The sequence below is a fragment of the Pseudophryne corroboree genome, chromosome 4 (genome assembly GCF_028390025.1).
Source record: "Pseudophryne corroboree isolate aPseCor3 chromosome 4, aPseCor3.hap2, whole genome shotgun sequence".
NCBI classification, from domain to species: Eukaryota; Metazoa; Chordata; class Amphibia; order Anura; family Myobatrachidae; genus Pseudophryne; species Pseudophryne corroboree.
Genome location: NC_086447.1, coordinates 726,663,216 through 726,675,656, shown reverse-complemented (window position 1 = coordinate 726,675,656; position 12,441 = coordinate 726,663,216). Strand labels below are relative to the sequence as shown.

Sequence of the window (12,441 nt, the reverse complement as noted above, 5' to 3'; positions counted from 1 at the left end):
TCAGAACACACCTTGCCGAAGTTAAGGCTAGGAGAAAAACGGTTTCCTAAGTGAGAACTGAACATCCACTTATTGTAAAGGTTCAAAAAGTGAGGACTATAAAAAACTAAAAGTAGATTCAAGTCCCATGAATCTGTAGGTGGTATAAATGGAGGTTGAACTGTAAGGACACCTTACAGGAACATATGTACTGCTGGCAAAAGAGCCACACAGCGCAGAAGAAATTGAAAAAGTGGAAACCTGCACTTTAGAGAGTTTGTAAACTTAATCCTCCTCGAATCCCGTTATGGAAAAATAGCGAAAGACTGGACAACTTGAAAGAAGATGTTGGAAACTTCTGAGTTTCACACCAACCAATATAAGCTCGCCCAAATCTGTGATAATGAGCTGCCGTAACTGACTTCTTAGCACGTAACATGGTTGGTATAACAGACTTTGGAATGCCCTCTCGTCTTAAGAGAGCAGTTCCAACAGTCACGCCATCAGACACAGCCGCGCTAAATCAGGGTAAAGGAATGGACCCTGTTGTAGTAGGTCTGGATGTAGTGGAAGTGGACACGGATCGTCCGCGAGTAGAGCGCAGCGATCCGAGAACCATGCTCTCCGAGGCTAACGAGGTGCCACTAGTATGATGATCGTGGACTCTGCTTACTTGATCCGCTTTAGCAACCGCGTAAGCAGCTGAAATGGTGGAAATAGACACGAGGCTGTACGTACACGCTATTGAGAGAGCAGCCACTGCCACCACCTTTGTTTTGAATACATATGTGTCTGATGAATTTGGCAAAATGCCATTAGATCCACCTGTGGGTAACCCCACTGCTGGACTAACATCTGGAACACTTGTGGATGTAAAGGCCATTCACCCTGGTGAAAATCCTGACGACTGAGTTAGTCTATTTTCTAGTTGCAGAAAACATCACCTGGTGATGTTCGGCCCAATGTAAGATACGAGCAACTTCTCGCATGGTCATGCGACTTAGAGTCCTTGTTTGTTGATGTATGCTACTGCCGTCAAGTTGTTTGACTGAACATGAACAAAGTGTGACTGTAAGATGTGAACTGCCTGTGCAGAGCATTGTAAATAGGCCTGAGTTCCAGAGCATGTATTGACCGTTATCTATTCTGGTATGACCACAGAACCTGAAGCTGACCATGTTGGACTATAGTTCCCCAACAGTTTAGAATCGTGTCAGTTGTCAGAAAAATCCAAATCCAGACTCAGACAGTGAAATTTTGTACTTGGAGCCACCTGAGTAGCGATACTCTGGCCCTTGAAGCCAACAGCACCCTCTGATGAATTTGTAGATAAGAGCCTGACCACTGTGTGAGCAGATTATGCTGAAAAGGACGTGAAATAATTCGAACTGGAGTGCTTGGAAAGACGCCTGTATCTTTACTAACAGTCGAATGCACAGTGCACGTATACTGTCCATGAATAGAGCACTAACTGTACTGCACAGGTAAAGCCGTGCTAAACTAGGACATTGTACGGACGTAAGGCATGCTGAAAGAATATGTGTTGTTACAACATCCTGAGACGCTAGTCTGTACAGAACTATTAACCACTTCCATGGATCTGAGATGAGCAATCATCACAGACATCACTTTCCACAGACATTGCTTTTGTGAATACCAGAGGCACTGATAAGAGCCAAGCGGCAGTGCCCGAGCAATAATGGTTTTGTTGTACAGTACCCAAAAGTACGCCTGATGCGGTGGCCAAATTGGAATGCGTAAGTACGCATTCTTAAGATTCAGTGAAAACATGATTTCCTGTGGTTTAGACCCACAATCACTGACCGCAGCGATTACATCTTGAATTTGTAGTAAGTGACGTACTGATTGAGCCACGGTAGGGTCAATCTCGGTTTGTCCGGCTTTGGTACTACCAAAAGATTGATATTAAATCTCTGAAACAGTGTACCGGATGAAGAAAAACTGCTGAGTCTACGAGAGACTGAATAGCGGCCTACAACACTGACATTTTGTCTGCTGACACATGCAGACTTGTCCTGAACTGCATCAGTGGAAAATTGAACTCCATTGTGTAGTCTTTGGACACTAAATTGCGGAACCACACATCTGTCTATGTCTGCAACAACGTCAAAAGGAACGTCTGAAGACATGCTCACACAACTGAAGATCAGAGATGGGCTGGAAGGCCACCATGCCACTGGTTTGTCAGCTGGCTTTGTGTTTTGACAACGGCTAGTGGTTTGTTGAAAATCACATCTTGTACCACATGTACTGTGTACGGTTCTGACTGGAAAGGACTGAGGTGTCAAAAGACTTGAACGCTGGATTAGCGTATCTTCTTTTAGGAACTTGTGCAACGGTAGGAAAATCCTTTCCCCCAGTAGTCTGAGAACCCTAATTTGTCCTAATAAGAACTAATATCGCCAGCATAAGGCAACCCCACTATTTTACGAATAAAGCAGCCTCAATAATAGTAAGAACTTACTTGGCCAACTTCCATAGATAACGTAGCCAAATACTCAGGTGAATTCACAAATGTGATCATTTAGAAGTAAAGGGTGATCTGAGGAATGACCCTGTTGTGGGCCTAATGTGAGCTGTGTTGCCTATGCAACTACAGCCATGATAACTCAAAACCCAACTAAAGCAAGTCTACACAACACTTATGCTGCAGTATAAACGGACTTTAGCAGGGCCCTCCGCTGATGCTGCGATGGGTCTTCAAGCGTTGTTGCAGCTGGGACTGAAATAGTTAACTTTGTAACTCAACATTCCACTGCTAACGTAATTTCCCAGTTAGTTGGAAAGGACAGTTAACCAGACTTCGCTGTGCACAGAAAAGCGTTTATCTGAATGTAATAAAACCTCTTTTTCCTGAGATAATCAGAACTGGCATTGAATCGTCAGATAGTAACACAGAGTAACCCGGTAAACTATGAGAGAAAAGATGGCTACTTATAGGAATGAACTATACATGGTTCTAGTCTGAGCACAGCGCTGAGACAGTATTACAGAGAAACACGGTCTTCCGTGCAGCGGACAGCTGCAATACACACTGTACAAAAGCGTGCTTGAGTGCACCACTGGTACACACTATATGCCAGTGGTTGTCAAATTGTGTCCGTGGCACCCTGGGATGCTTCAAGACACTTGTAGGGGTGCCCTAATAAAAATTCTAGGGCGCCCTGATAGAAACAAAAAATTTGAGAACCACTGCTATATGCTGTTCAGTATGGTTTACTGAAACAACACTACTAAACACCCCTGCCTTCTCCAGTGGCCGTGTGTTGTAGGACCGACACTAAATGCCTGGAAGAAACAGGAATTATAAAATGGTGGCCACAGCATTATATGTGTACTGAAGTCCAAATCCAAAACGTCAGACCACGCCCGTGGTCTGACGTTTTGGATTTGGTACTGAGAATGCTGGTTTGCACAGTGGGGTAAATCATATGCTGGTTATACGAGCGGTGGTTTGACCGCCTTTTATGGTACGGGTTCATACTTGTGACCGATCTGGAGTTTTAAAATAAAATTGCTGTACTCTTTTAATGCACTATTGGCGCTCCCTGCTTCTTCAATTTCTTGGCATATATATATATATATATATATAAAAATATATATGTATCTATACATACACACCATAGATACACAATATAACTGTACCCCATATATCCTCAGCATAGGCTGAATAGCCTGTTATGCCTATAGGTATGTGAACAGCTATGCACAAGTTAATGCATGCAGTATTAAGCTGAGCTGGACTGGGGTCTGAATTGTATCTATACCCCCCACAACTTTAACCCAGTGCAAAGTGGCAGATGGGGATGGATAAATACCTCCCCATGGTGGCAGCATGAGGTGACCCACCGCTCACAAGTACAGCGCCTCGTGGGGAGCAGGGGAAATTTGTGCACATATACAATAGGTAAAGACCTCCCCCACATACCCACAGCGCGAGAGTCTCTGCTCTAGTGATTTGTCTGCCAGGTGCTGAGCCCTGACCGGCGCGGGTATCTCATTGTGGTCAGCGCTGCCGCCGAGCAGTGATGGCGGCCAGCGGCAGCAGCCGCCGGCAGAGGTGCGGGCGGTCTGAGTGCTGGGGAGCGGTGACGGTGCCCAGCGGCGAGAGTAGAACTCCGCGGCTGGACTTCTGGCGCTACTTATAACGTCTGCACACACAGTGGCCACAGCCTAAGCGCCCCTTCCTCCAGAAGCTAAACAGCCCCAATGGAGTGGCGGCAGCAGGAGCTGTCCGCCACGTGTAACACCAGTGCTGAAGATAAGTTTAAGTAGCAGCAGCAGGAGCTGACCGCCGCGTGTAGCACCAGTGCTGAAGATAAGTTTAAGTAGCAGCAGCAGGAGCTGTCCGCCACGTGTAACACCAGTGCTGAAGATAAGTTTAAGTAGCAGCAGCAGGAGCTGTCCGCCACGTGTAGCACCAGTGCTGAAGATAAGTTTAAGTAGCAGCAGCAGGAGCTGTCCGCCACGTGTAACACCAGTGCTGAAGATAAGTTTAAGTAGCAGCAGCAGGAGCTGTCCGCCACGTGTAACACCAGTGCTGAAGATAAGTTTAAGTAGCAGCAGCAGGAGCTGACCGCCGCGTGTAGCACCAGTGCTGAAGATAAGTTTAAGTAGCAGCAGCAGGAGCTGACCGCCGCGGCTATGTTGAATTGTAGTGGTGTGGGGAGAGTGGATGCTTTCCACAACCACTGAAGTCGGAGGCAGCGCCATTTAACAGCATGCGCCTTTAAGTTCCACAGCAGCGGTGGTGGGGAGAGGGTGTCGGGCACAGCGCCTGTAAACCCCCCCCCCCCCCCAATAGTGAAAATACACATACACATGTAGCGGCGGCAGCGTGAGCTGACCGCCTGCTCCTTACTCACCACACCTGCCGGATTCTGGAGTCAATGACGGGCCTTCTCTGTAAGCTCCATCCTGCTCCTGCAGCCATGGCTGAATCAGCAATTGCCGATAAGGTCTATGGTGGGACTTCTCTCATAAGTGCCGACAAGCCTTATGCTGCTACAGCAGCACACACAGTCCCGGACCCACGCTTCTTAGTAAGCTGGGAAAGGACTGTGGAAGAAAAAATAAGATTTTAAACCTACCGGTAAATCTTTTTCTCCTAATCCGTAGAGAATGCTGGGGACTCCGGAAGGACCATGGGGAATAGATGGGCTCCGCAGGAGACATGGGCACTAAAAAGAACTTTAGATATGGGTGTGCACTGGCTCCTCCCTCTATGTCCCTCCTCCAGACCTCAGTTAAAGAACTGTGCCCAGAGTAGACGGACAGTACGAGGAAAGGATTTTTGTTAATCTAAGGGCAAGATTCATACCAGCCCACACCATCCACACCGTATAACCTGGAATATACGAACCAGTTAACAGTATGAAACAAAACAGCATCAGCCCGAGACTGATCAAAACTGTAACATAACCCTTATGTAAGCAAAAACTATATACAAGTCTTGCAGATGTAGTCCGCACTGGGACGGACGCCCAGCATCATCTCCGGACTAGGAGAAAAAGATTTACCGGTAGGTTTAAAATCTTATTTTCTCTTACGTCCTAGAGGATGCTGGGGACTCCGTAAGGACCATGGGGATTATACCAAAGCTCCAAAACGGGCGGGAGAGTGCGGATGACTCTGCAGCACCGATTGAGCAAACATGAGGTCCTCATCAGCCAAGGTATCAAACTTGTAGAACTTTGCAAAGGTGTTTGAACCCGACCAAGTAGCAGCTCGGCACAGCTGTAATGCCGAGACGCCTCGGGCAGCCGCCCAAGAAGAGCCCACCTTCCTAGTGGAATGGGCCTTTACAGAATTTGGTAACGGCAATCCAGCCGTAGAATGAGCCTGCTGAATCGTGTTACAGATCCAGCAAGCAATAATCTGCTTCGAAGCAGGAGCGCCAACGTTGTCGGCTGCATACAGGACAAACAGTGCCTCTGTTTTCCTAACCCGAGCCGTTCTGGCCACATACATTTTCAATGCCCTGACCACATCAAGGGACTTCGGAATCCTCCAAGTCCCACGTAGCCAAAGGCACCACAATAGGTTGGTTCATATGAAAACATGAAACCACCTTGGGCAAAAATTGAGGACGAGTCCGCAATTCCCTCTATCCACATGGAAAATCAGATAGGGGCTTTTGTGAGATAAAGCCGCCAACTTCGACACTCGCCTAGCCGATGCCAAGGCCAACAACATGACCACTTTCCAAGTGAGATACTTTAATTCCACCATTTTAAGTGGTTCAAACCAGTGAGACTTAAGGAACCGCAACACCACGTTAAGGTCCCAGGGTGCCACTGGAGGTACAAAAGGAGGCTGGATATGCAGCACTCCCTTCACAAAGTCTGTACTTCTGGGAGAGAAGCCAATTCCTTCTGAAAGAAAATGGATAGGGCCGAAATCTGAACCTTAATGGAGCCTAATTTTAGGCCCAAATTCACTCCAGTCTGTAGGAAGTGAAGGAAACGGCCCAGATGGAATTCTTCCGGAGGAGCATTCCTGGACTCACACCAAGATACATACTTCTGCCATATACGGTGATAATGTTTTGCGGTCACATCCTTCCTAGCCTTTATCAGAGTAGGAATGACCTCATCCGAAATGCCCTTTTCCGCTAGGATCCGGCGTTCAACCGCCATGCCGTCAAACGCAGCCACGGTAAGTCTTGGAACAGACAGGGCCCCTGTTGTAACAGGTCCTCTCTGAGAGGAAGAGGCCACGGATCTTCTGTGAGCATTTCCTGCAGATCCGACAACCAGGCCCTTCGCGGCCAATCTGGAACAATGAGAATTGTCTGTACGACTCTTCTTCTTATGATTCTCAATATCTTGGAGATGAGAAGAGGAGGAGGAAACACATAGACCGACTGGAACACCCACGGTATCACCAGGGCATCTACTGCGACCGCCTGAGGGTCCCTTGACCTGGCGCAATACCTCAGTAGATTCTTGTTGAGGCGTGACGCCATCATGTCTATCTGAGGCAGTCCCCACTGACTTGCAATCTCTGCTAAGACTTCCTGATGAAGTTCCCACTCTCCTGGATGTAGATCGTGTAGATCCCAGTTGTCCACTCCCGGAATGAAGACTGCTGTCAGACCGCTTACATGATTTTCCGCCCAGCGAAGAATCCTGGTGGCTTCTGCCAGTGCCACTCTGCTCTTTGTTCCGCCTTGGCGGTTTACATGAGCCACTGCCGTGATGTTGTCTGACTGAATCAGAACCGGTAGGTCGCGAAGCAAATTCTCCGCTTGACGAAGGGCGTTGTATATGGCCCACAACTCCAGCACGTTGATGTGAAGACAAGCCTACTGGCTTGACCAGAGAGCTTGGAAGTTTCTTCCCTGTGTGACTGCTCCCCAACCTCGGAGGCTCGCGTCCGTGGTTATCAGAACCCAGTCCTGAATGCCGAACCTGCGACCCTCTAGAAGCTGAGCACTCTGCAGCCACCACAGGAGAGATACCCTGGCCCTGGGGGACAGGGTGATCATTTGATGAATCTGTAGATGTGACCCGGACCACTTGTCCAGAAGGTCCCATTGGAAAGTCCTCGCATGGAACCTGCCGAATGGAATGGCCTCGTAAGACGCCACCATCTTTCCCAGAACTCGAGTGCAGTGATGCACAGACACCCTTTTTGGCTTCAATAGGTCCCTGACCAAATTCATGAGTTCTTGGGCCTTTTCCATCGGAAGATAAACCCTTTTCTGGTCTGTATCCAGAATCATGCCTAAGAATGGCAAACGAGTCGTTGGAACCAACTGTGACTTCGGGATACTGAGAATCCAGCCGTGCTGTTGCAACACCTTCAGGGAAAGTGATACTCTGTTCAGCAACTGCTCTCTTGATCTCGCTTTTATTAGGAGATCGTCCAAGTACGGGATAATTGTGACACCCTGCTTGCGCAGGAGCACCATCATTTCCGCCATTACCTTGGTGAAAATCCTTGGGCCGTGGAAAGCCCAAATGGCAACGTCTGAAATTGGTAATGACAATCCTGTACAGCAAATCTCAGGAACGCCTGATGAGGTGGGTATATGGGAGCATGAAGGTATGCATCCTTTATGTCCAGGGACACCATATAATCCCCGCCTTCCAGGCTGGCGATGACCGCTCTGAGCAATTCCATCTTGAACCTTTATATAAGTATAGGTTTAAGGATTTTAAATTTAAAATGGGTCTGACCGAATCGTCCGGTTTCGGGACTACAAACAGGGTTGAGTAATACCCCATCCCCTGCTGATGCAGGGGAACTTTGACCACCACTTGTTGAAGACACAATTTTTGAATTGCATTTAAAACTATCTCCCTCTCTGGGGGAGTAGCCAGTAGGGCCGATTTGAAAAACCGGCGAGGAGGCACCTCTTCGAATTCCAGCTTGTAACCCTGGGAAACAATTTCTATTGCCCAGGGAACCCCTGTGAGTGAACCCAGACGTGGCTGAAAAGTCGAAGACGTGCCCCCACTGGGGCGGACTCCCTCAGCGGAGCCCCAGCGTCATGCGGTGGATTTTGTAGAGGCCAGGGAGGACTTCTGCTCCTGGGAACTAGCTGTGGTTGGCAGCTTTTTCCCCCTGCCCTTACCTCTGGCAAGAAAGGAAGATCCCCGTACTCTCTTGGGTTTATGCGACCGAAAGGACTGCATCTGATAATGTGGCGTTTTCTTAGGCTGTGAGGAAACATAAGGCAAAAAAGCTGATTTACCTGCCGTAGTTGTGGAAACTAGGTCCGTGAGACCTTCCCCAAACAATTCCTCACCCTTGTAAGGTAAAACCTCCATATGCCTCTTCGAGTCGGCATCACCCTTCCATTGTCGGGTCCATAGGGCTCGTCTAGCAGAAATCGCCATAGTGTTGGCTCTGGAACCCAGTAGGCCAACGTCTCTCTGAGCATCTCTCATATATAGGACAGCATCTTTAATATGACCCAGGGTCAATAAAATGGTTTCCTTATCCAGCGTATCTATATCAGCAGATAAGGTATCTGTCCACGCTGCTACATCGCTACAAACCCAAGCCGACGCTATCGCCGGTCTGAGTAAGGTACCAGTATGTGTGTAAATTGACTTTAAGGTAGTCTCCTGCCTGAGATCAGCAAGATCCTTGAGGGTTGCCGTATCTTGAGATGGCAGCGCTACCTTTTTGGATAAGCATGTCAACACTTTGTCCACCCTTGGGGAGGATTCCCACCGTATCCTGTCCTTAGCCGGGAAAGGATACGCCATAAGAATCCTTTTGGCAATCTGCAGTTTTTTGTCTGGAGATTCCCAAGCCTTTTCAAATAACTTGTTCAGCTCATGAGATGGGGGAAAGGTTACCTCAGGTTTCTTTTCCTTATACATGCGCACCCTCGTGTCAGGGACAGAGTGGTCATCTGTGATATGCAACACATCTCTTATTGCAATAATCATATAATGAATACTTTTAGTCAATTTTGGCTGTAACTTTGCATCATCGTAGTCGACACTGGAGTCAGAATCCGTGTCGGTATCAGTGTCTACTACTTGGGATAGTGGGCGCTTTTGAGACCCAGAAGGTCCCTGCGACATAGTGAAAGGCAGGGCTTGACTCCCTGTACATTCCCTGGACTCTGCTTTGTTCAACCTTTTGTGTAATAAATTCACATTTGCATTTAAAACCTTCCACAAATCCAACCAGTCAGGTGTCGGCGTTGCTGACGGAGACACCACACTCATTTGTTCCACCTCCTCCCTAGAAGAGCCTTCCGCTTCAGACCTGCCAATACACGCGTACCGACACCCCACACACTCAGGGATTCTCTATCTGGAGACAGTTCCCCCACAAGGCCCTTAGGAGAGGCAGAGAGAGAGTATGCCAGTACACACCCAGCGCCAATGACCCTGGAAAAAATACCCAGATAGCGCTTTTATTATTATATATATATATATATATATATATATACACACATACATACATACATATATATATATTCACTGCGCCAATTGATGTCCCCCCCCCCTTCTTTAAAACCCTCTGTCACCGTGTTCAGCAGGGGAGAGTCCAGGGAGCCAGCTTCTCAGAGGTGTGCTGTGGAGAAAATGGCGCTGGTGAGTGCTGAGGGATCAAGCTCCGCCCCCTCAGTGGCGGGCTTCGGTCCCGCTTGATTCCTTTTAAAAACTGGCGGGGGATCTCCAATATACAGTGCAGAGTATATATATATATATATATATATATATATATATATATATATATACATACATACATACACACACTTTTTTTGCCAGTCCCAGAGGTTTAAATTGCTGCCCAGGGCGCCCCCCCCTGCGCCCTGCACCCTTACAGTGCCTGCCGTGTGTGTTTTGTGTGGGAGCAATGGCGCGCAGCGTTACCTCAGTGAAGATCTGAAGTGTTCTGCCGCCTCTGAAGTCTTCTTATCTTCTCATACTCACCCGGTTTCTATCTTCCGGCCCTGTGAGGAGGACGGTGGCGCGGCCCCGGGACGAACAGCTAGGAGAGACCTGCGTTCCGACTCCCTCTGGAGCTAATGGTGTCCAGTAGCCTAAGAAGCAGAGCCTAGCATTTAGGTAGGTCTGCTTCTCTCTCCTCAGTCCCACGATGCAGGGAGCCTGTTGCCAGCAGGCTCCCTGAAATTAAAAAACCTAACAAAAATTATTTCTTTCAGGAAAAACTCAGGAGAGCTCCCTGTAATGCACCCAGTCTCCTCTGGGCACAGTATCAAATTGAGGTCTGGAGGAGGGGCATAGTGGGAGGAGCCAGTGCACACCCATATCTAAAGTTCTTTTTAGTGCCCATGTCTCCTGCGGAGCCCGTCTATTCCCCATGGTCCTTACGGGGTCCCCAGCATCCTCTAGGACGTAAGAGAAAATAAAAATACAGTCCTGTGAGACTTCAGGAACATGTCCTCCCTGGTGAAGATAAAAAACACTGAGTTTTCTGGGGAGTATGGAGGGGGAGGAGGATTACACATTTAAATATCCGCTATCACACGGTCCCTGCTATCGCACCGTCCATTATCCCAAGAGTACTCCAGTGACCCCTAATGGATGAAAAAGAAATGTTTGTTACATAGTTTTCCTAGAAAACACTGTAGCATAGCATTTCGTATGCAGATACAGGCATGATCGCACACAGAATATAGGCATCCTGCATATTATTTTAAGTCTACCTGTGCTTCTTATTCGCCTAGTAATTCGGATACGACACATTTTCTGATAAAGGAGGCAAGACCTGCCGGCTCACTTAAGCCAGGCATCGCCCTCTGTGTGGTGTACTGAGGCAAGATGTATGAGGACACAGCTGTATGTGATATGTTAAGTATGATCCAATGCAACAAAAACTAACAAGTTTGGTCTCTATACAACATCATCAAAACTAACAAGATTTTACCAGTTTTTTTATTATGAAATTTACTATGTCAAAAATAAATCCAAATAAAACATAGCTATACCTTCTGGCCAGCCCTTTAGTAGGGGATGCAGACTACAAATGTCACTTCTTCCCAGATGTACAGCCATTTTATTCTCGGCAGAGTGAAACTGACTGTTTGTGAAAATCATGTGTGGTATCGCTGTCAGAACCACCGTACTGCAGAGCGCTGGGTGGTCTTTTATCGAGTTATCCTGGAGGAGGTCTAATGCTTCTTCCAGAACTTTGTACCTGTAACAGGACGTTTAATAAATCATTTTAAAATAACTAATATAACAGGTCACTGCGATTTCTAGAACTGCAAAATAGATTTTATATATATTTATTGCTCCAGCAACTTTTTAAAACAATATAAAAAGAACCAACAAGACTCCTTTCATTTCCATATCGTTGTTAGACAGGGATAACAAATTGTTGTAATAGTCACCAAGGGGGTCATTCCGACCTGATCATAGCTGTGCTAAATTTAGCACAGCTACGATCATTTACACTGACATGCGGGGGGACGCCCAGCACAGGGCTAGTCCGCCCCGCATGTCAGGCCGCCCCCCCACCCGCACAAGTACAAAAGCATCGCACAGTGGCGATGCTTTTGTACTTGAAGAGTAACTACCGGCCAACACAGCTCCTGTGGCTGGCCGGGTGTTACTCGTCACTGTCCAGGTCACAGCAGCTGCGTGTGACGTCACGCAGCCGCTGTGGCCCACCCCCCGCACGGTCCGGCCACACCTGCATTGGCCGGACCCACAAAACGGCGGCCAAACAACGCCATGCCACCCGGCGCCAGCGCAGTTTTGACCTGATCGCTGCGAAGAACTGCAGCGAGCGATCAGGTCAGAATGACCCCCCAAATTCCTTTTCTAGCGTGGAATCCCGGGATAATCCCATACTCCTAGGTGCTAAATTCCAAAAACAGCCTAGTAGGATAAAATGAGGAGCCTTGGAATCACCTTTCCAACGCGCTTCGACACACAAGGCGTCTTTGTCAAAGACGACTTGTGCATCGAAATGCGTTGGCGAAGGTGATTCCAAGGCTCC

The 12,441-nt window shown here is 47.8% G+C and overlaps 1 protein-coding gene across 1 annotated transcript in view; it reads right to left on the bottom strand.

The window, feature by feature from the left end:
- The window catches only part of HEATR1 (HEAT repeat containing 1), a 290,453-nt gene that overhangs the window by 192,992 nt on the left and 85,020 nt on the right, over nt 1-12,441 (bottom strand). The window contains exon 14 of the mRNA XM_063918062.1: nt 11,426-11,634. Coding sequence (XP_063774132.1) covers nt 11,426-11,634 — 209 coding nt within the window. The remainder of the gene's footprint in view (nt 1-11,425; nt 11,635-12,441) is intronic.